The 22,533-nt window shown below is 50.5% G+C and overlaps 12 protein-coding genes across 12 annotated transcripts; 6 read left to right on the top strand and 6 right to left on the bottom strand.

The window, feature by feature from the left end:
- Positions 1-301: 301 nt before the first annotated feature.
- CDV56_100095 (RNase P/RNase MRP complex subunit) lies at positions 302-1,085 on the top strand (the record flags this gene model as incomplete). The annotated part of the gene is made up of 2 exons (XM_026753714.1): positions 302-821; positions 892-1,085. The coding sequence occupies 2 exons, from the start codon at positions 302-304 to the stop codon at positions 1,083-1,085; spliced, it is 714 nt and encodes a 237-aa protein (XP_026611015.1).
- Positions 1,086-2,007: 922 nt separating this feature from the next.
- CDV56_100490 (tRNA splicing endonuclease subunit SEN34) lies at positions 2,008-2,940 on the bottom strand (the record flags this gene model as incomplete). The annotated part of the gene is made up of 1 exon (XM_026754109.1): positions 2,008-2,940. The coding sequence occupies one exon, from the start codon at positions 2,938-2,940 to the stop codon at positions 2,008-2,010; it is 933 nt and encodes a 310-aa protein (XP_026611016.1).
- A 962-nt stretch (positions 2,941-3,902) lies between these two features.
- On the bottom strand, positions 3,903-5,154 carry CDV56_100804 (elongator complex protein 4; the record flags this gene model as incomplete). The annotated part of the gene is made up of 2 exons (XM_026754423.1): positions 3,903-4,612; positions 4,683-5,154. 2 exons carry the CDS (start codon positions 5,152-5,154, stop codon positions 3,903-3,905), a joined length of 1,182 nt encoding a protein of 393 aa, XP_026611017.1.
- A 299-nt stretch (positions 5,155-5,453) lies between these two features.
- CDV56_101034 (DNA-directed RNA polymerase core subunit RPB8) lies at positions 5,454-5,980 on the top strand (the record flags this gene model as incomplete). Its single annotated transcript, XM_026754653.1, has 2 exons — positions 5,454-5,785; positions 5,875-5,980. The coding sequence occupies 2 exons, from the start codon at positions 5,454-5,456 to the stop codon at positions 5,978-5,980; spliced, it is 438 nt and encodes a 145-aa protein (XP_026611018.1).
- Positions 5,981-6,199: 219 nt separating this feature from the next.
- On the bottom strand, positions 6,200-7,218 carry CDV56_101142 (thiamine pyrophosphokinase-related protein; the record flags this gene model as incomplete). Its single annotated transcript, XM_026754761.1, has 2 exons — positions 6,200-7,127; positions 7,178-7,218. The coding sequence occupies 2 exons, from the start codon at positions 7,216-7,218 to the stop codon at positions 6,200-6,202; spliced, it is 969 nt and encodes a 322-aa protein (XP_026611019.1).
- A 426-nt stretch (positions 7,219-7,644) lies between these two features.
- On the top strand, positions 7,645-8,370 carry CDV56_101370 (OPI10 family protein; the record flags this gene model as incomplete). Its single annotated transcript, XM_026754989.1, has 1 exon — positions 7,645-8,370. One exon carries the CDS (start codon positions 7,645-7,647, stop codon positions 8,368-8,370), a length of 726 nt encoding a protein of 241 aa, XP_026611020.1.
- A 337-nt stretch (positions 8,371-8,707) lies between these two features.
- Positions 8,708-9,669, bottom strand: CDV56_101534 (type 1 glutamine amidotransferase; the record flags this gene model as incomplete). The annotated part of the gene is made up of 3 exons (XM_026755153.1): positions 8,708-9,004; positions 9,073-9,299; positions 9,429-9,669. 3 exons carry the CDS (start codon positions 9,667-9,669, stop codon positions 8,708-8,710), a joined length of 765 nt encoding a protein of 254 aa, XP_026611021.1.
- A 1,728-nt stretch (positions 9,670-11,397) lies between these two features.
- Positions 11,398-13,335, top strand: CDV56_101897 (putative MFS multidrug transporter; the record flags this gene model as incomplete). Its single annotated transcript, XM_026755516.1, has 2 exons — positions 11,398-13,159; positions 13,211-13,335. 2 exons carry the CDS (start codon positions 11,398-11,400, stop codon positions 13,333-13,335), a joined length of 1,887 nt encoding a protein of 628 aa, XP_026611022.1.
- A 699-nt stretch (positions 13,336-14,034) lies between these two features.
- Positions 14,035-16,288, top strand: CDV56_102261 (Zn(II)2Cys6 transcription factor; the record flags this gene model as incomplete). Its single annotated transcript, XM_026755880.1, has 4 exons — positions 14,035-14,883; positions 14,936-15,627; positions 15,687-15,848; positions 15,901-16,288. The coding sequence occupies 4 exons, from the start codon at positions 14,035-14,037 to the stop codon at positions 16,286-16,288; spliced, it is 2,091 nt and encodes a 696-aa protein (XP_026611023.1).
- A 586-nt stretch (positions 16,289-16,874) lies between these two features.
- On the top strand, positions 16,875-18,282 carry ASA1 (WD40 repeat domain-containing protein; the record flags this gene model as incomplete). The annotated part of the gene is made up of 2 exons (XM_026756244.1): positions 16,875-17,152; positions 17,217-18,282. The coding sequence occupies 2 exons, from the start codon at positions 16,875-16,877 to the stop codon at positions 18,280-18,282; spliced, it is 1,344 nt and encodes a 447-aa protein (XP_026611024.1).
- Positions 18,283-18,321: 39 nt separating this feature from the next.
- Positions 18,322-20,796, bottom strand: dbp7 (putative ATP-dependent RNA helicase; the record flags this gene model as incomplete). Its single annotated transcript, XM_026756434.1, has 1 exon — positions 18,322-20,796. The coding sequence occupies one exon, from the start codon at positions 20,794-20,796 to the stop codon at positions 18,322-18,324; it is 2,475 nt and encodes an 824-aa protein (XP_026611025.1).
- A 350-nt stretch (positions 20,797-21,146) lies between these two features.
- On the bottom strand, positions 21,147-22,175 carry CDV56_103141 (pantoate--beta-alanine ligase PAN6; the record flags this gene model as incomplete). Its single annotated transcript, XM_026756760.1, has 1 exon — positions 21,147-22,175. The coding sequence occupies one exon, from the start codon at positions 22,173-22,175 to the stop codon at positions 21,147-21,149; it is 1,029 nt and encodes a 342-aa protein (XP_026611026.1).
- Positions 22,176-22,533: the final 358 nt, after the last annotated feature.

Here is a 22,533-nt window from a genome sequence, read left to right on the forward strand (position 1 = left end):
TGTCAGGCAGCGCGCGGAGGGGGAGCTGTCCCTTATCCTAGGCAGGGCGCCTGGATTGAGAGCCTGTTCTGAAGATTCAATAGAGTATGGCCTTCCTGGGTGAGAAGGCTCGTGAGGGTTTATATGTAGGTCTGCTGGGGGTGAAGCAGAAGCGCCATCTCCAGCGCATATCAGATCACGTGATAGTGAGGTCTTCCAGATGGAAAGTTGAAATAATTCTCATCGCTCTCACCACATCCCATATTTCTCATTCAACCTTTCTAGGCTCGCAGTCCGGTCGTCCGAACAAGCTATATTCCGCATGATGACCACTCCGAAGCCTCACATTGCTCGCGAGCTTCTTGCGCGCGCCCACTCACCAGACACAGCAGAACAACTCTTCACAGAGCGCATCAAACAGAAACCCCTCTACCTCAGACCGACCTCCCCCACACCCGCGGACAATCGAGAAAGACGTCGCCTACACCGTCTCCGCAAAAAGGAATACTTCTTGCGTAAGCAGAAACCGAAGCCCCTCTCCGCGCGCGAAAAGCGCATTTCAGGCATCTACGATCTTCCGAAGGAGGAATGCAAATATTCGATCTTCAAGGAGCTCCACAAATTATGGGCCGGTTATATGCAAGAGATCCTGGACCTACGAGTTCGACAGGTTCCTATCACGCCACAGTCGCATGGGAGCAAGCTGGTTACTGCGGATTTCCATGGTGCTGAGGTTGAGGTTGTTCGGAGTCGGTGCTCGGGGCGGGTAGGTGTGAAGGGAATCGTGGTGAGGGACACAAAGTTCACCTTTATGATTGTCACGGAGAAGGATGAGGTGAAAAGTGAGTTGGCTTTTGCAGGCCCCATTACAGGGCTGTAGACGTAAACCTTGAGCTAATTTGCGCCGTGCAGCTATTCCCAAAGAACAGACTATCTTCCGCTTCTCTGTTCCTTTGCCGTCCGCAGATGATGAAGACACGGTTATGTCGGATGGTGACAACGTCAAGAAGGCACTTACGTTTGAGCTTCACGGCAGCCAATTTGAGAATCGCCCAGTCGATCGGGCCAACAAGAAATTCAAATGGCGAAATGTGGAATACATCTAGTAGCATCGGGTTTCAACAACACACTGTCAAAATTGGCGATGCAGGCTTTGACTTGCCATCAGCAGGTCGCATGATCGTCACTCGGTGGCGAAAGCGGACAATGAATGCACTACTAAGCAGTCGTCTGCTGGGGCCTGCGTTTTTGATGGTCCCTAAACCGTCTACTTAGGGGAAAGCAGCACCTGATCGCCGACATCTGCTCCGAAAGATGGCCAGCTTGGGATCAGGGCTCGAGAGCTTCATCTCCCGGGAAATTTCCACACATAATTGTTATTTTCTGAGAAAAATCGGATCGACAGGTCTCCGTGTTTCCCCTTCGACTACCAATGGACTACAAATACACACTGTCGCGGCGCAGCTGGGGCAACACTTCCCTTCTATTCCAATGCTACGCAATCTGCGACGGATCATAGGTCCAGTGCGATGTTCGCACTATCAGTACGCCGTTGCGGTGAAGTTGCCGTGTGCAATAGGGCCCATCTGATTAACACTACATCTCAATCGACAACTTTCGCATGATTTTTTAAATTTCCTCGTCAATCGATTATATCTGCGCGATCTGGTGTTCCTCCGTTTCATCTCTTTTGGACTCATCTGCTAGTAGACGAATGGAGCGTGCGCAAGGCGTAAACTTGGTGGGAGCAACTTCTGCCGCATTCTGGGATCAGATCCGTGCAGCCGATCAGCGATCGCAAGCCAGCTTATGGCGTGCAGGCCCTGATATTGCAGATTTCATCTTCATCGAGTAGCGCAGCATGGCTGAGCTGTTTTCGAAGTGACAGGGTCCAGACCCGAAGCGTTTTCGCGGAGTGGACACCCTGACGAGGGTAGGATGAGCGTGCCGCTGGGCCACATATATGTATGGCCTGCTCGCCATGTGAGTGAAAATGTGGGTTGCGGTAAAAGCACTCACAATCCGGCTTCACATTCCCGCCCATTCGATGCTGAAGGTCCTCACATTGTTGCCTGCTTCGTTGATCGAGTCTTCATTCTTTTTCTCGGCTCCTCCAATGAGGAAGCCTTTTTTGACACCAGTGCCTAGTCGACCTCCGACGATGATATCCATCAAATCAATCTCCTCATCCCAATCAGCGGAGACGGCCAAAAAGTGAGAATGGAATCGCAGAGGGTCGCCAGGATATGCAAGATACTGGCAGCCGAATCGGAGACCTGGTGATAGATAATAGCCCTCCGAGTGAAGGTGGGCAAACAAGGGGTACGATGATGGCACCTCCGGCAGTGATAAAAGCTGCTCAGCAGGCAGTTCAGAAGGGAGAAGATTTTCGGATGTAGCGGGAGTGACTCCCATGGCGTTTTGAGGTTGGATTGCAATTGAGGTTCGTCGCGATGTCTGGGTGGAATTCGTTTGTTTATCGTCACCTGCAAAGAACTCAGAGCCCGGCATGTCTTGCAGGCCGTCTGCGGAGACCTGTTTTGGAGCAGATCTCTTTGCCTTGGCTGCCTTCTTCTCATCTAAATTTTTTAGCGCTTCCTCCCTTCTCAGCTCCTTTCGGCTAGTCTGAAGGCGCATTGCTTGGAGACCCTGGTTTTCTATATCTTGCAGGTACCTCTGCCGGTCTGCCTCCATGATAGATTTCATTCCATCCTTCTGGAATTTTACCTCGTCTACAATGCAAGCTACACCTTTCTCCACCAGAAGCCTGGCCTCTTCAGGCATCAGCTCTAGCGGCAAGCCCAGGAAGACATTTTGTTGCGGGATTTGCGGCAGGGTACCGATCAAGACACCACAGATGTGATGTTCGCGTCTCAAATACGTGACAGCATCAATTGAGAAGAGATAGTAACTACCCGAAGTATACGAGATCGGAATAGGGAGGGAAGGTTGAGTATCCATTCTTGACGATAACGACAGCACAATTGTTTAAATGAAATCAATCACTGTTGCAACAGCAACGACGTTAGCCTCCAGCTCCAGAGAGAGAAGAACAAGGGTATAGAGCATTCAAGGGTAGACAAATCATTCTCAATACGTTTCTCAATCACGTATGCTCGATTTTTTTTGAGATATTAAATGAGCTTCAGGGGATTGACAGATTATAGTAGTTGTATAATCATGTGAGGATAGGTGAAGAACCAGAAAATAGTGACGTTCACTTACCATCAAAAGAACTTCGCTAGTAGAAGAGCGACCTGCTCTGGACGTCGTCCTGCGAGAGCCAGAGCTATAGATGTCACCCAAAGCTGCGCTTTGCGAGTGAGGAAAGAAGAGAGCGAAGTAGTGGGTGGAGGTCTTGAGGAAGAAAAATATACCCTACAGGAAACGAAGCTAATCCTATTTGGGCATGCAGTTTCGGCAGCGTAGACGGACCGGACATCGAGACTAGCTTGGACTTCGGATCTACTCTGATCGATCTCACATCGCGCATATACGCGGTCAGGACTATATATCTCTGGTGACTACCAGTGGCAAGAGTTTCTGATTGATATTCGACGGTCAAGTAAGCCATTGCCGTGATGAGCTTCTTAATGCTACTCTTTTTGGTCTTCTTCGCACCATTCTTCCTATTTCTAGGTAGGCACTGCTTTTGCAGTTGTTTCTTATCACTCCAGCGCTGACCATATAAGGGTGGCTCGGTATCTCAGCGATTCGCCGGAGTCGCCTTGGCTCCTATTTTCCAGGAGTCTCCGTAAGGCCCGGACTCGATGCCTATGACAGGCATTATCTTCGAACCATGGTCAACACTGGCTCCTCTATGTCCGAACAAATTGAGTTGGACAATATGTTGGTGCAGTCAGACCACGAAGAGTAGTGAACAAGATCCGCTAGTATAATCTTCCAACTTTGTGGACGTGCAATCAGAATTCAAGGTCCGCTTTCTTCGGCATCCCGCCGGGTACCGCAACATCTTGCGCCTCTTTGTCTCCTTCTGCAGGTGGTAGGCTGAAGGGCTTGATCTCGAATCTTCGTCTGCTGAGGGTGAAGGCCCAGTCTTGTCCGACGTTCTGATCACTTCCGCCACCACGCTCGTGAAGCACTGGCAATTTATGGGTCTTGAGCATGCCTTGTGGTGGCTCCTCCTGCGATGTCGCAGCCCCAGATGTTGCAAGGGCATCGGACGAGTGGGGAAAAGGACAAAGTTCGATGACACCGTCGCTGATTATCTCCATCCATCGCACCAGTCCCGACGAGCGCGGAAAAAGAGACAGAGGAACTGTGATCATCGCCGTGATGCGGTGACCCTGGGTGTTCATCAAAGCCCTTAACGCATGGAGAAAGGGCAGAACATGATCTGGCTGGCTGACTTCTGGTGGATATATCGTAGGGTTGAGCAAGGATGGAACAACAATACGATGTACTGTGTTTGGGGGACTCGAGGCAATTGCCGTTTGAAGACGCTTGTAGATCGAGATGAACAAGGGTTCATTCGACGGCGTGAGAGGTATATAAGTCAAGTTCGATATAGAAGGGTGGGTGAGACGCTTTGTGAGGTCAAAGGCGTGACAAAATGCTTCTTGCTTGTTCAAATCAGCGGATGTTGGACTCTGTTCTCCTGAAACAGCAGGAGCTACTTCTGTCAGCACAATTTCACCCTGCAGATTTGGACGCTCGGAGACGCATTCGTTGACGATGCATACCTCGCGACCCCGCGACTCCAGCGCCGAATTCTCCCAAACGCTCATACCGCCAAGCAATCTTCATGCGCTCGCTCTTTCTCTTGTCGGACTTGTCGTCCAGAGCGTCTGCGGGACCTATTAAGCCTGGGAGACTTCTACCCCATTGTTCGGGCATTCCAATGACGTGAACTTTTTGGTCTTGCACCACTCCTTCAGCGGCATAATATCGTAGCAGTGCACCCGCGAAATCTGTAGTCCCATTCTCTTCAATTAAGAGAATTCTCCCAATAGGTAGCCCTCCGTGCCCCGCCAGAAGGTTATCGAGCGATCGTGTGCCTGTCGAAGTAGTTGGTCGCCCATCGTCGGGAGAGGGGCGGATACCCGGATGCGAATCTGTAGTAGTGGTGGCTTGCGGTGCCTGCGCAGAAGTATTGGCGATAGATGTGCGATCGACGCCGCCCGACAAGCCTATATTGCGCTTGCGAAAGGACATTTTGTGCAATGGTTGTTGTTGGTTAATGGGAGCTCGAAGCTCTCTTGAGAATTTGTTGCGGGGCAGCTTTCGGAGGGTAACTAAAGCGGCGGTGCGCTAAAAGTTGAGCAAAAAAAGCTGCCGTTCAATTCTCCGATTTCAAGACCGCTCATCAGTGCCTTGCAACAATTGATATTCACGCGACCCGAGGTCCCCTCCATTATTCCTCGAGATTAGAGCTGCGTCGATATATACGCCCTTTACACCCGTCTATCTGACATTTTCACGTCGAGTTTCATTCAGATCGGTCGATCGCAATCATGTCGGATCCGCTCCTTTTCGAAGATACCTTCACGATCACTGCGATCAATTCACAGAAATATGACCGCGTTTTTCGTCTGACCTGCACCTCTTCCGATTCCATGACCACATTTACTCTCGATATCAACAGCGAGTTGTACCCTTGCGCAGTTGGCGAGTCGGTTTCTATGGCACTTGCTTCGACACTTTCCCTGGACGGCAAGGAGGCTACAGGGGCAAAGGCCAGCTGGAGAGAAGTTGGAGCCGGTGAGCAGACTTTGGCGAATGACTATGACTATGTCTGCCACGGCAAGGTCTATCGGTTCGAGGAGGCAGCGACCCAGGGCAACATGTAAGACTTGATTCCCTGTCACATGCCTTGTGTTTTGACTGGGGGTATCTTATCTGCACCGGACATCTACTGACGATTTGCGCATACAGGGCTGTTTTTGTCTCCTTTGGCGGACTGTTACTTTACCTCGAAGGGCCCTACAAGAAGCTGGCTCCTCTACGCATTGACTACGTGTATCTGCTCCTCAAGAAATAAACCAAAAAGCTCTTTCCGTCAACTCGTTTCTCCGATAGCTTGCGAGCGTTTCGCTTTCTTGCTTGGCAGAAAAGTTGATTTGCATTATTCAATTCGGGTTGCAGCGTCGGCGTTTGATTGGATGATTGGGTATATCAAATGAAATAGAAGAACATAACGTGACACATATATCTCTACCTGTTCGTCTACAGCTCGCGCAATTCCCGGTAGCATGATAGCCTACCTCGTGGCGTGCGATACTGTTGGGTACTCAAGACGGCGGTGAATCCTTGCGACAATCTCCAGGTAATCGGGCTCGTTTTCGGGCGTTAGGATCCCGTGTCTGACGAAGAAATCGATCAATACAACGGCGCAATTTGGCTTGAATTCACCGTTTGCCAGTGCCTTCTTGGTCTCGTCGATAGTGTATAGGTTGAACTCTTCGACCTCGGAATCGCAGGGCTTCGGAACAACGTCGGCGCTGAGCTTGACATCGTAGACGTATTCAACCTCCGGCTGCAGCAGATCCGTTTCGCCTCCAGCTCGCGCTTCACGAACATAGACATATGTGACACACCCAACGGAGCGGGCGTTTTTCCTGACCACATCCTTGGGTAGAGACGCCTCTTCCATCGCCTCGCGGACCAAACACTCAAAGGGCTTCTCTTTGGTGCTCATTCCGCCGGCCACGGTGTTGTCCAGCATTCCAGGGTACGTTTGCTTCGTCCGTGACCGCCTCGGGACCCAGATGTGTAATCCATTTTCGTCTTCAACGTAGCAAGTGCAGTGTATACCATATGAGACGATGCCGAAAAGCGGACTCGCGCTCCGTTCCATTTCCAACAGGAACTCCCCGCCTGGACCGTAGACGGGGTAGAGCTCATTGCGCCATCCCTTCAAAAGGTCAAAGGTTCCTCTCTTGACTGCTTCACGGAGAGTCTTTGCGACCAATTGGCTTCGCTGGTCGGCTGTCGCACCTGGTGGGGTGACGAGAGTGACTGTTTGATTTGTAGAGTCGACCGTCCAGCAATCCTCCGGCCAGTAGAACTTTTCCACCACCGAATTGAGGATATACCCGAGCACAGCATCACAACCGCTTACTTTGAAAGCGTGGAAATTCTTCAAGTGGGCTGCATAAAATGCTGGACTATCCTCGTAGTATGGGAATCTGCCAAGAATTAGAACAATTGAAAAGGGGCTGAAGGAAAGTTGTAATACTTGTCGCATTCGTGCACCAATTCGAGATACGACTTTCCCATTGTGCCTGTAGAAATACGATGAGATCGAGGCAGATAACTATGTACACTCTTCACCAATGATTATATCCGTTGTTATATACAATCTTGCTGGGAAATCAGGCTGAGAGTATGCGCCCGGATCTGCCTTGTCGTACTACATGCGGCATGCCGCATGCTAAGCCACAAACAAGCCCTTATCGATAAGGGCATTTCGTCACTCGCAGTCTTTCTCGGAGGTTCCATCATCGAATGCGCCAGGGATTTCTCTATAGCTCTGCTACCCAAGCTCAGGAGATCAATCAGAATGCTTAACATCCTTTGGCCGGTGGCTTGACACGGCTGTGTACGATTAATTATCACATCTGATACCCTTCTACATGCCTTCCATACGTCAGTATCATACATAAACTGACTCAATCGGTACCTACCGCTGCTCCCCCACCCGCCATGTTCTCCGTCATCGTCCCCGGCAGGCCCTGCCTCACAGACATTGTTGCGGTGGATGCACAGCCCAACGGCCAGGCCACAAAATTCGCCTTCACCTTTCCTCTCAACCCTCCCTTCACAGAAGTCGTCGTGTTCTTCTTACCGGGCACGGTCCTCCCGCAAGACACCGCCGCAGCAATCTACATCCAATTACCCGAATCCACCCCTTCACCCAATGGCCCACAGTTCCGGTTTATCGGCGCATTAGCCAACGAGAAACCGTCCGCAGTCTTCAAAGTCCAAGGCGACTCCTCTCCAACACTACCCCGCCGCTCAGAAGCCGAAGAGGAAGATGAGATGCTAGACGAAGGCGCCAGTGGTGCCGCTGGTGGCGCGCCAGCAACCGGCATGGTGACGCTGGGTATTTCGATCGAGCCGGTCCAGAATGTTGCGCCGCAAGTTGCGGCGCTTGAGGCAGAGACAGCCCGACCGGGGACGTCGACGGATCTCGTGGTTCAGTCACCGGAGCAGCGGCAGCAGAAGGGTCTTACGACGAAGGTCCTGGCGCAGCGCATTATCGGGAATGCGTTCAACTTCCTGGCAAGCTTTGCGTCGTCCGATCCGAGTAATAAGGGTCAGGAGGTCGTGTCTCTGAAAAGCTTTCAGGACTGGTGGGCGAAGTTCGAGCGAAGGGTAGATATGGATCCGACATTTCTGGAGCGTGAGGATCCTGGAGCTAGTGGGTAGTTCAATGGTTACGGTTATGGAAGGAGTTTGGGGACATTGGAAGAGAGCTTCGTTTCTTGATGGTTTGACCATGCTGAGCATGTTTGATCTTACCCTGCATATATATGTTGGGATCTCTGATGTGAACCGCGTTTATATGCCATACTATGAGTCACTTGCTACAAGACGAGTGCTCTCGCTTTGTTCTATTAATAAGTTTTCAATCTGACTGGAGTCATGAAGCAATGAAGTAGACCATCTGATCTACGCGTGATGACGTGATCCACTATCAAAAAGAAAAGTTTATATCTTCGATACACTCAACTTTATGTACAGCTGCGGGTCACACGAGCGGGATCTATTGGATGTCTTCAAGCAAGAACTTCAGGAAAGCAACGCCAATGAGAACGCCATCATGATCCTTCCCTGCTCGACTCAGTGCATCCTCACCTTGTTCTTTGGAGAAGATACCCGTTGACATCCGCAACTTGACGACCTCGGACACAATATCTTCTCTGAATTCCGGGTGACCCTGAACAGTGATGAAATGCCCAGGCCTATACATCCCCTGTACGGCGCAGCGAGGGGAAGATCCAAGCGGAATGACGTTCGGTGGGTAGTCGAACACGATGTCACGATGCATTTGTTGAATGTGCTGTACTTGTCAGTATTGCGGTACATCCGCTCTCATGGTCATCAGTCTTCCATGAAGGAATGACCTACTAGCTTATCCTTTCCGAACAACTTCTTTCCCTGCTCTGTCAGATCCACGTCGCATACTGCAATCTCCCATCCCGCGTCACTTCGGCCAACTTTGGATCCGAGCGCACGTCCGATGATCTGATGCCCATAGCAGATTCCCAGAATCTTCACACGCTGATCATCTATAGCCTGTTTCGTATATTCGACCAACTTTAGAATCCAGGGGTCGTCATCAAAGGAGTTGAACTCTGCAAGCATGAGTCAGAGAGGGCACAAACAAACACACGCGGACCCAAATGGTCCAGTCGCACAATAAGACACTCGTCGCCGTATAACCAAGGATCAAGGCCACCATGCATCAAGATGCGGGTACTTACTAGATCCAGTCAAGAGGATGGCATCGACATCCTCTAATCTCGGATACTCTTGTGCATATACAACATCCCAGCGGGAAATATCGAGGCCCGTTTCTGGGTCTAATCTGTCTGGCTGCCCGAGTGCTCTCGCACTTTCTTTGAGGAGCTGTGAGAAGACACCATGATATCCGCCGTATCTTGCGTTTGCATCGGCTGGCGGGGCGTCGCATTCGAGGACGGCGATTCGCAGTGGGGGGCGCATTGTTGTGAGGGGGAGAGGGCGATTCGTATGAAAGAGAATATGCTTCCGGACTTCGAGCCAATGCTGTATGGATGTTGAGAAATATAGAAAAGCAAAAGGAGACACTTTAGACACTCTTTCAGGTCTATCAAGCACGATTTTGTTTTTTTCCTTATTGAAATGGACCAAATGACAGGGGTGGCACTTCTTATCAGTACCCCTCACTCCTTTATCAGCGGACACCGCCTTCCTGACCGGGAAAACTCTCATCATTGCCCAAATGATTCAAGTTCAGACTACAGAGTATGCAATCAATGTTGTCATAAAGTTGTGCATTATTGAGTTGATCATGTCTTGACTTTGCTCATTTATTGTTCACTCCAGTCTATAAATCTTGCCCAGAGGTAATCGAGGCTGGCATGAAACTACGTGCCTCTTCTTGGCGCAGGATAGCCATTAGCCTGACTACTTACCTCTTGCTTCGATATGGAAAACAAACCCCTAGCCAGAAATGATCATGACTCGGCATCCAGACTGACTCGAAGACCACTCTACGTTTCCAAGTTGCCGGATGCTCTCACTGACTCAGCAGGTGCGCACCTGCTATGACCAGTTGAAGTAAGGCATGGGCCATAGCACAGGCTCTTGGAAGTATCTTGCGGTATTCAGGAGATAGGGAGCATATTTGAGGATATTGCCTTGGTAGCAAGATATGTCCCTGTGAGATACAACTGCCCTAACATTTGGAAAGATGCCTCCGAAATGGTTGTGATCCCAGCCAGCATCTCGAACAAGAAGCACAGCCCAATAACATGCGGACTTCAATTGCTGCGAGGACTAACGGATTTAGCGGCGGGTGCAGATGCAGATGCAATTGTATGGTCGGATGACTCATTTTGGGCCAATCAGTCTGACTCGCTCCAAATGGGACAACTGCCGAGGGGGACTTCTGATTGGATCAGTGTTTTGCTGTAAAATGGAAAAAAGATCCCTTCAGGGGAGGGGTAAATCAATGGTGGGCGCCTTATCCACAAGGCATCCCATATCCACCTGATACTACAAGAGTACACAATTCTTCATCTGTAGTCGGGCATGAAGACAAAGTTGAATAAAGATATTGAGTCACTAATATGAGAGACCATCTAGACAGTTATCAACTATTCGATTGAGGATCACACTTTGTGGAGTAATGTTCTTGGATTGGATCGACCAGGAATTCTCTGGTTGAACCCGGTGATTTGGTTAGTATTCTCCTTTTTTTTTTTTTTCTTTTCCCTCAAGCTAGGTAGACAGGGATCGTGTTCTTAGGTGTATTGCTTTTCAACCAATTCTGGCTGCTAATTCACTTCATTTTCCAAGATATCTTGCCCATCGGAGTAGGGGATATATTACTAAGTCGACTCTATGGGACAGTAGTGGCGACTCCCACTGTACTGGTAGTAGATACACCAGGGTCAAGCGGAGTAAGAGTCATTTCAATGCCTGCCTGCGGATACTCCAAGTCTCCAACATTATGCATTAGCGTCTCTTGCCAAACCAGTGTTTGATTGACTATATAAGACTGGAAGGTCCCTTCATGCTGAATACCTGAAGCATTTTGATCCATGCCATGCTGAACTTTTCCATCAAGGCTCTGGATCCCTGCGGTCGGCTTATAACAGAGGCAGAAAAACTTTTATCTACTCATTATTTTGCATCCAAACCCACACTGCTCTTGACATCCACTTCACTACACAGAGTCTCCCTCAAATGACTATCACTGAAGGTTCGGGTGGAATACCTCCGCCTGCACGGCGAGAGCGCCCTGACATTGACGAAGCAACCCCTCTGCTCAAGGCAAAATCTCCAAACCAATTTTTGTACTTAGATGCCGGGAGCTATTCAGCGTTAGACGAGACCGGCGACGCGGTCCCAGCATCGGCTGCTTTCACAGCCGAAGATGAGGATGCCCTTCTCAACCTCACTAGAGTCAGTTCGTTACCTCAGGGTCTCGATATCGAACCGAACCTAGAGAATATCCCTCCTGTCCCTATTGCCGATAAAGGTGATTCCGCAGACCCAGAGAACTGCTCAGCGCGTAATCGCGATGATTATGCATCCCGTTTTATCGGTGTATCACCCATGCGCTTCTGGCTCATCTTCTCTGGGATTCTATTGGGCTACGTGATTGGATTCTTTGACTCAACCTTAATGGCCTCTAGCCACCCCGTCATCACGTCGCACTTTCATGCCTCGAACTCTGCATCCTGGCTCTCGACTGCTTTTCTTTTGACATCGACTGCGTTCCTTCCACTTTTTGGGCGCGTATCGGACACGTTCGGCCGAAAACCGGTCTATCTCTTTGCCATTGCTATTTTCTTCGTGACCACAGCATGGTGTGCAGCAGCGCAGAGCATCGGAAGTTTCATCGCTGCCCGTGCTCTCTGTGGCCTCGGAGCTGGTGGTGTTTTTTCTATGGGGATGATTTTGTCTAGCGACCTTGTGCGCATCGAGTATCGAGGCTTGTATCAGTCCTATATCAATCTCGTCCTCGGAATAGGGGGCTGCCTTGGGCTTGCTTTTGGTGGCTTCCTGTGTGATCATGTGGGATGGAGAGGTGCGTTCCTCGTGCAGCTCCCGTTCATCTTCGTTTACTTCATAGTCGCAGCTTGGACAACTCCAGCAGACCTGGGGTTGAAGAGAGCAAAAGCGGATCGGATGAGTGTGTCCCAATTGATCAGAAGCATCGACTTGACAGGCTCCTTCATACTTGTAGTCACAGTGACCACTTTGATCATGGGTCTCAACCTAGGTGGTAATGTGTTCGAATGGACTCACCCCCTCGTTATCTCATCGCTGGTTTTATCATTTGTTCTAGCCGTGGTCTTTGTGCGATATGAACGAAACGTGGAACGAGCGGTGATGCCGATATCACTCTTGTCAAAGCAACCCCGTGCAAGTCTTATTTTCGGAAATTTCTTCGGATCAATCTCGATCAACACCATGATTTTCAATGCTCCGCTGTATTTCCAGGCGGTCAAATTGGCAAGTCCCACCGATTCCGGTCTCAGGTTGGTCGCTGCTACTCTCGCTGTCACAGTTTCTAGCGTGTCGACCGGCTTCTTGATCACTTGGACCAAGCGCCTCAAGCCGACAATGCTCATTGGCGGCCTCTTCCTCTTGATCGGGGGCTGTGCTGCGGCTTTGATTGGTAAAGACACTCCTGATTTAGTCGCGATGTTCTGTGTCTCTTTGTCCAGTCTCGGCCAGGGCTTCGCCTTTCCCACACTCATGGTATCCGTCCTGGCTACAAGCGCACAGGAAGAGCAGGCAGTAGCTACGACAACTCTGGGCCTCTTTAGAAACCTGGGATCAGTCATGGGTGTGGCGACGAGTAGCTGGATATTCCAGAATACACTTGTTTATCAGCTGGACGAAAGGGTGACCGGTCCCAACAAAGAGAGCGTCATTCTCCTCGTCCGCAAATCGGTTCAAGCTATTGCTAACCTGGATCCAATGCATCAAGACCAAGGTGAGTGTTTTCGGCACGACGTGCGAGGCAGGCCCACTAATTGCAACCCAGTGATTGAGGCATATGCTGCCGCTCTCCGTATGACCTTCTTTTCCGCAGCCATCTGGGGAGCGATCATGTTCATGATGCACATCCGTGTCCGGTTACCTAGGTTAGGTAGCAAGGCCTCATCCTAGTCGCCGCGAGCCTGCTAAATCCTGGCTTGGCTTCTCAAGAGTTGTAAGTATTCTCTTAATCTTTCTATACCAACATAAGACTTTTCTAGGAAGTTTAAAAGTGATGGGGTGGGTGGAAGAAGAATATGCATAACGCGCTCATATAAACCCATAAATGGATTCCAGGCTGGAATCGAGCATGTAGTAGTCAATTCATAAAATGATCAAAAGCAATTAACTCCGGTGAATCTTCGCATCTCAACAGAGCTTATGACTTCTTGGTAGTCCGAATCAGATAAGCCTTCGGGATCAACTTGGGGTCAAGCAAGTGGCCCCAAGGTTTAGTCACCGAATCTCACATTCCCCGCAAATCTTTGCTTCAATCCATCATCGCTCAACCTTCGTCCAGAAGCAGCACTTTGCACTGATCCGCTCTACACAAATCTGCTCAGTGATTTTTCTGCTCCTCCTTTTGTAAGACAAGATTCCAGAGGCTTACCGTCATGACGCCGGTGGTGATCATCACTAGCTAACAATTTTGCGGAATTAGACTACGCGACTGCACGACGTTGGAGACTCCAGCCGAGTGGCTACAACACAATGGTCAAGGAATGGATCCTATGGAGGTGATATATAAGGTCTCTTATTCTCGTTCTCGTGTGCTCTGGGACGGTTCCTGGTCAGTGAAGGAAGTGCTCGAACGAGTTAGCACGACTTGACATGGCTTCTGTCGGCAACAATGCCTTTCCACAGTCGGAGCGGAACATTTCGATTGATCCTCTCTCTCGGGAGGGGAATGCGAACAGTGATAACATCGACTCGAACACTGCTGACCCGGAACTACTGGCTGGCGAAGTGCCCCAAGACGATGCGCCAGATACCAGCCTTTTCGAGGAGAGTGAGGTACCAACCTCGACGAATTCACCGGCGAGCACACCCCGCGTATCGAGCAAAAGACGGAAAAGAACCGTCGGCGGCAAATCCAAGCGTGTCCGTACGGGCTGTCTGACATGTCGCGAGCGCCATCTGAAATGCGACGAGACTTCGCATCGGTGTCAGAATTGTCGCAAATCAGGGAGAATATGCAGGCGTGGCGTCCGTTTGAATTTTATTGATACACAGACTGTGGCGCCTCCACACTGTGTCCCTCGTCCTCCCGGTGCATCCGTCACTTTTCGGGATGAGTCCAGAGTTATTGCGTCGGAGTATGTGGGTGGAGCCGAGAGATATCCCCCTCCGGGAATGGACCCTCCTTTGGAATTGGCTTTGCCGTCAGAATATCCCTCTCTGATAAGTCCTCCGGTACCTCTGAGCATGCCTTCGCTTTTTGGAATCACTGAAACTTCGCTGCCTGACCAAAGCGGTAACTTCAATGATCATGCGCTCTCAACGGATTATTCTGTCTTCCCTGATCAGAGTGCTTCATACGCTCCATTCAAGTCCAGGAAGGTCGGAGCAACGGACTCGAATGACCGTGTATATCTCAGCGACCCCGAAGACATCTTGCTGTTGCGGGTCTTCGTCGAGGAGGTGGGGCTATGGATGGATTCTATGGATGCAGTCAAGCATGTAAGAGCTTCTGTATTGTAAATCATCGCTTCCTTGCTTCTGACCTGACCAGTTCACCCAAATCCTGCCATTTCACGCATTGGAGGAGCCTATGCTTCTAAAGGCGTTTATGGCATGCGGCGCTCGACATCTGTACCTGGTCAATCCTGCATACGGCGAAGAGAAGGCGACATACTTTCATGACATAGCTTCCCGAGACCTGCTCCGCTCCTTGCAAGATCCAGAACGTGACTCTGCACTGTGTGCTACAACCGCTATCGTTCTCAACGTGTACGAATTAATGAGCTCCCGCTCGATTCATGAAATGAATCATATTGCAGGGGCAAGAGCACTCATTAAGGAATGTCAATGGGATGCAAGATCGCCAGGCTTGGGCGGTGCCTGCTTCTGGCTCAACGTTGGCATGGAGCTGCTCATCTGTATGCGCTACAATTGGACCTTGGCCTGGGATCCTGATACTTGGGGTGTAAAGATGACTATGGACCCAGCGGAGCCCAGCATCGCGGGCAACGAAGAAATGTGGACCCATCGTATGGTTTATATCTGTGCCAAAGTCGCTAATTTCCGATCTTCTGTATCTCACTCTCAGGCCTTGAATAGTCCGCCAAGTAACTTCCACGAGGAGTGGAATACATACAACGATTGGTGTGATCAGTGGGCGAAAGCTGCACCACGATCCATGATGCCTGTCGGCTATCTTCATCCGTGGCAAACCAGGTCTAAATCACAATTTCCTGAGATCTGGTAGGTCTACTGGGTTTTATTGCTCTACAGAGCATAATCACTGACTCATTTTCGAAAAGGTTGATCAAACAATCCGCGATAGTCGCTCGATTATTTTACCATGTCACACGGTTGATGCTCGCCAGAATTCGTCTCTCGCCATCCGAATTCAGCCCCGAAATGCAGCACATGCAGCTTCATGCGCATGATATCTGTGGCATTGTGGCGCACGTCAAAGATCGGTATGGACGCATCCCGAGTGGTTGAGAATTGCTCTTGACTGACTTTGAGAAGCGGCATTGCTGGCTTGTCCATCCAATTTCTAGCTGTTGCGGCGGAGTGCTTGGTGACGAAGGAGGCTCAAGAAGAAGTGATCGAGATACTCGACAGGATCGTCAAGGAGACCGGCTGGCGCGCTGAACATATCCGGAACGACCTTCAGCAAACCTGGGGTTGGCAAATTCCTCATCAACAAGAAGTTCTATCTGTTTCCACCGAGACCATCTCTCTACTCGATGGTCACAACCCTTTGGCATCCGATACGGCCGACTTCCGATGTTCACCTGGTGCCATCAATCCGATCATGGCCTATGCCGATTTCTCAATGGAAAATCACCCTTACCAGGAATACTATGTTGCGCCTCATCATCCTATACATGACTTTTCGTACAATATGTTCTGATTTGGATACCTCGACTTGACTGGACGGAGTTTTGGCTTTTCTTTCTGGATGTTCTTCTAGATTCAGTAACTGGGCGTTTCTCATGATGATACCACGAAGGTCTCTCTACGATTTTTGAATTTGATGTACTTTCCCCAATGCGGCATGTACATTTACATGTTTTCTCAAGATGCGATCCGATGTCGTGATGTATATATTTTGCTTGTTGTACACTAGTTTTGTCGAGGGGTATATCTGCGGCTTCATGTTGTTCAAAATGCCCTGCATAGACAAGATGAACAAATTGCTTTTCCTGACTCTTCTTTTTCATTGATATTATGAGCATCCGGCAATCAATTCAGCTAGTCCGCCTCTCCCAATGGTTCCTCCCAATCGTAATCCCTGCTTCTGCGATCCTCTCTATCCCCTCTGAAGCGTTGCGTGGATGATGAGAGTGCCAAGACTTGCTTATTCCGTAGAACCTCGCGTCCCTGTTTCTTTCTCCATCGACGCACCAGCATGCAGTACGCCTAGAGGACATCAAAATTACGAAGATACAGGACCGAAATCATTTTGACCTGATACTACTGTGCATTCCAACGGACAAATGAGCGAGTTCGCTAACCAGGCTGCTCGACCTCCAGCCACACCTATCTATATCCTCCGCGGACATGCAGCCCCAATCCATGCGTTGCATCTGTTCAACCAGAATTTGCGGCTAATCTCAGCCGACGCGAATGGATGGATTGTTGTATGGGATTTGGTGATGAAACGTCCAGTGGCCGCGTGGAAAGCGCACGAAGGGGCAGTTCTTGAAGTCAAGGGGTTTCCTTCTGCTGCGAGAGCAGAAACAGACGTATATACGCATGTCTGCACTTACTTCCCGTATCAAACAATGGCTAACAAGATGGCTCAGACATGGAAGAGATCATAAACTGCGAGTGTGGAGATTCAGCCGCCAGGACGAAGAAGTTCTTCAGAAAACTCTGCCCGTCGATATCGGTGAGGGATCTCGGGCAAACACCGCCAGCCAGCCCTGGCTCGTGCATTCTCTTCCTGTGAACGCGCTGAACTTTTGTGCATTCTCGATGCTCTTTCTAGAAGAGACCGCGTGTGCGGAAAACAGTCAAGGTGCCAATGCGACGGAAGAATCTGCAGATGCGGCGCTCCAGGCCGCGCCCCGGTCGCCTGCGCTGATAGCGGTTCCCAACGCCCTGAACTCAGGCGCTATCGATCTGTTCCACCTTCCACTCGAGAGGCGAGTGTGCACCATTCCCGCAGATACGACTACGGAAACTGGGATGGTCATGGCTGCTCATCTGTTCGCGGGACCACTCGGGGACCTCTATGTTGCATCAGCATACGAAGATGGGCACGTCATGCTTTTTGCCCGCAGAGGTCTTGTTAAAGAACGAGATATCTTACAGGGGACTACCGCTTCCTGGAAGTGGGAAAAGCTGTATGCCTGTCGACCTCATAGCCAACCAGTCTTGTCTATCGACGTCTTTCCTCAGGGCAATTATTTCCTCTCCTCGTCTGCTGACGCGTTGCTGGTGAAGCATCCTATTCCCCGCTTGGGTGACCGATCGACGAATCGGCGGGAGGAGGCAGTGTTGAAGACGGTTAATACTAAGCATGCGGGCCAGCAAGGTATCCGCATCCGATCTGATGGGAAGATCTTTGCGACGGCGGGTTGGGACAGTAGAATCCGGGTTTACTCGTGCAAGACCATGAAGGAACTCGCAGTGTTGAAATGGCACCAGGAGGGATGTTATACAATTGGTTTCGCGGACGTTGCTACAGCAGCAAAATCGAATGATGCGCCTACGGGTGACTCAAGCGCCGGAGGAGTCGGAAACGATTCGCACGACAGCCATCAGCAAGTTACAACACGAGAGGATGAAGCTTTTACACTCGCTGCTGTGCAGCATCAGAGAAACAAAAAAGTGCAAACCACTCACTGGTTGGCTGCTGGGTCAAAAGATGGTAAAATTTCATTGTGGGATATCTACTGAAATGAGTCACCGCTCTTCTATATACAGCTGTAGCACAGGCTAGGCAAGATTGAACTCGCTTGCTCCAGCCATGTGCTCTCTCATCTTAGCCCTCATCTTCTGGGCTGCCGTTGCCGTATCGTTGGCAGACGGTATATCGTCAGCAAGATCTGCACCACCAGCCTTCCTCTTCTTTCCTGCGGCTGGCGTCCTCTCAGCCTTGAAGTCCTTCTTCGTCTCCTCCTTTCCTTGTCGTAAACCGGGTACATTGATTTTACTGGGACGGTCACGCAGCGCAAATGCCTTAGCGAGATGTCCCAGGTGGAGCTCTTTGATGTTGAACATGCTCCGTTCAGCGGCGATGTGTGTGGCGTACGCACGGATGTGGGACTGGAAGGCTCTCCGAGCCATCTCGAGGTATTCCGGCTTCTCCAGCGCCCACCGTTCAACCTCGCACTGCCAATCTGTCGCTTTTGTCTCCCAGTCCTTGTTCCCGGTTTCAACATTGCCGCCAAATCCGCGCTTGAGAATATCATTGGCGTCTGTGCGAGTAAGCGCCTTTCCGCCGTCGCGATAGCCCCTTTTGAGAACTTCGACATAATTCTCCTCGCATCCAGGCTGAAGGAAGATTAATGCCCGGCCGTCACGGCCTACACGAGCTGTACGTCCAATTCGGTGCAAGTGGTCTTCCGCGCTGAATGCTGGATCGTACTCCACAACCAGATCGACATTTGGCAGATCCAAACCACGAGAGGCCACGTCGGTACAGATCAGGACAGATGGTTCGCGGTTCTTCGCAAACGACCCGAGAGTAGATGTTCGGACGTTTTGAGGTAGGGAGCCGTGGAGTCGGAACAAAGTCACCGGGTTTGACGGATTCGAAAACGCAGTAGCAGGCGCTATGGTACCGTGAGGCGACAATGGAGGTTTGTCTTCTGCTTTCTCTGTATCGCTAGGTTCGCCGTCATTCTCCTTCTCTTGTTTCCTTGTAAATACTTCAAAGTGGAAGTCGACTGAGTCAGCACAAGAGACAAAAACGATAGCCTTCATGACTGATCCCTTCCTCATAAAAGTGCGTTTGAAGAAAGCAGTGAGTGTGACCAGGCGCAGCTTTGCCGCAACGATGGCGTATGATTGTTTGAGCTGGGCAGGCACCCGATAGGCGGATTCTTCCTCTTTACTGGCTTTCCTGGCATTCTCATCCTCGTCCTCTGGGTCTGCTTTGATGTGGACTGCGTCTTTCAAACTGATCTCACCAAGCTTCTGTACGTTCATTTTCAGCGTAGCAGAACAAAGAACTGTAGTTCTCCGTGCAGGAACACCGGGTATGCGACTGGGACGCTGTCGTGCGTCGAGTTTCTTCACTATGCCCTGAATCTCCTCCTCGAAACCCAGCTCCATCAATCGGTCACCTTCGTCAAGCACTAACCACCGCACATTGCTTACATCCAACGCCTGCGTATTATCCAGATGATCCGCCAGTCGTCCAGGCGTAGCCACAAGGATATTCAGCCCTTTTCGTAGTCTGGCCTTCTCTGACTTCTTCTTCTCACCACCAATGACAGTACCCGCCACAATCCAATGCGCACATCGCAGCAAACTCTCCAACACAACGGAGATCTGCTTGCACAATTCACGGGTAGGGGCCAAAACGATGGCGAACAAGCCACTGTCGCGGTGTACGATAGGCTGGCCCTTTGCGTCCGTTGCATTCGCCCCGGTCTGCTCGCCAGGCTTCGAGAGAGCCATGATCCTCTGCACCAAGGGAAGAAGATACGCCAGCGTCTTTCCGGATCCAGTCTCTGCCTGGATAAAAGCATCGCCATCTTCCTTCAGAAGCTGCGATATAGACGCCTTCTGAATAGCCGTTGGAGCCTTCAGCTCCAGTTTCGTGAGAAGATGCGCCGCTAGATTCGGCGACAGGCCCAGATTCGTAAAGGTGTCTAGTCCATCGATGAGAGGCGCATTCGTCGGTTTGGCGTCCTCGACACGCCCTTCCTCCTTCACTTCTTCGACTTTCTGTGGTTCCGGGTTCTTCGTGAACAACGACGAAATGAATTGGCGGGGTTGATTGGAATGCGGATGCGCGTGCGACTGTTGCTTTCCGCTATCGCCTCCATCCGTCCTCTGTCTCTTGACCGGCCGCGACGAAGATACTTCGATCCTATTGGGGTTGCGCGGGGCTCTGGGTGCACTGTCTTCGTCGCCGGGTTGCCTGGGGCCTTTGGCATGGTGCTTGGCGATTTTCTTTGCGCTGAGCCGGTCCCGCCATGTTCCGCCCTTGAGCTTCGTTTCTGGCTTGATGATGTTGGTATCACCGAGGGAGAAGTTCAGAAGCAAGCCGTCGTCCGCCATGAGGAGATTTGTTGGGCTGAAATGCACAGCCGTTTGGTATCCGTCATTGCCGTTTTGCTTTGGATATCCCAAAAAAGCTTTACTGCGTAAGGAAATTTTCTCGGGCCGGTTTGCTTCCGAGCCCTGAGAGGCTGCCCTAGTTTCCTGTTTCGGCACTACGTTTTGTTCAATGATTCTCATGTTGCCGTCTACTTGTACATAAATTAAACGATGGTAGGTGGATTGGAATACTCAACGTCCAAACTTCGGAAATCAATAGGCTGGAGTTTCCGGTTTCTGATTCTGTGCATGTGATTGAGGGCGAATGTCCTCAAGCAATCCAGCTTCGCTACAGTCGCGATCAATGATGGGAATAGTCTTTTGAGCTTGATGCAAATGTGTGTTTGGTTGAATGTGTGCTGGTTTTGGCTTAAATACAGCGCATGCCGCCTGGGCCTATACACATAATACTCCAACGCCCAATAAGAGAAAAGGAAGGGCATGCAATATGGTCGCGCCAAAGGTATGAGCTGAAGGACGTTGGTGAACGGTCAACCCCGTGGTGTCAAGATCAGATTGTCAATCAGCCGTACAGGTACCTTCCCATCACCAAGACCGCAATCTTCACCAGGCTTTGATTCCTCTAGAGGAGCCATTTTGACTGCGCCACTCAAGATGGCTCCTCTCGAAGGATCAACGACCTCCAATTCATCCAAAGTGTCAGGATCCGCGAGGGAGATATAATCAACTTCGTAAAGCGCCCTTTCTGAGGGTTTCAAAGCCTGCTGCTCGGCGAGTACCTTCTGTGTCATCCGATTGGCGGCATCCAAAATCTCGTTTCGATTCGTTTTGCCAGACAGGTATGCGTCTTCAGCTGCTTTCAAGGCATTGAAAAGAACAAGGCCAACGGCACGTCTTCTCGACCCCAGGTAAACATTCCTCGAACTCATTGCTAGTCCATCCTGTTCGCGGACTGTAGCACCAATCCTGATCTCCGTATCGATATGGAAATCTTTCACCATCCGCTTGATCACGACCGTTTGTTGAATGTCTTTCTGCCCAAAGTAGGCGCGGTCGGCGCAGACAATATTGAAGAGCTTCATGCAAACTGTGGCAACTCCGCGGAAGAAGACGGGACGGGAAGCACCTTCGAGCTTCTTTGAAATGGGTTTGATTATGACAAACGAACCGTCACCGTCTATCTCTGATGATGGCGGTAATGTAGGGTACATGACCTTGGACGTAGGCGCTAGGATAGCCGTGATACGACCATAGTTCTCACCCTGGCGAGCCAATTCTTCGTTCAATTGTTCTAGTTTCGCCACGTCACTGTCCCAGGTACGAGGGTAGCTCGCGAGATCTTCATTGACACCGAATTGAGTTGGGTTAACGTAGATACTGACAAAGACGTCGGTGTTCTCCGCCGCTGCCTGTCGCATCAACGAGAGATGACCTTCGTGAAGAGCCCCCATTGTGGGAACAAGGCCTACAGTCCGGTTCGACAGCAGCAACTGTCGGCGCAGCTTTCGAAGGGGGGGTACATCGCGGAACACCTCGAACGAGTGCTGGCGAGAAGCCATTGCGGAATTGAACAACGACGTGGTAGCTATCAAAGACAGGCAAAAGTCAGAAAGTGCAACACGCTTCCCAAACACAGAAACAAGGGAGTCATACTCGAAAAAGCTCTCAGCCAACGCGACATGGCTTCGCCGTATTTATGGTGTTCAGTGGATCAATGACTCCTGGGTTGTGCAGTAGGGTGATGTTCCGCTGTGGAGCAGCGACGACGGTTCAGGCACCACTAAACAGCCCGACGTTTATAATGAAGCTTCCAGAGTGGGATGAGGCCATTGACAAGGACAATCATGCTCTCTGATTGCTTGAATGCCTGCTGCCCTTGATCGCCGTGCTGGTGGCTGCTGCGTTGACCTCATCCTT

Source organism: Aspergillus thermomutatus, assembly GCF_002237265.1.
Source record: "Aspergillus thermomutatus strain HMR AF 39 chromosome Unknown NODE_257, whole genome shotgun sequence".
NCBI lineage: Eukaryota > Fungi > Ascomycota > Eurotiomycetes > Eurotiales > Aspergillaceae > Aspergillus > Aspergillus thermomutatus.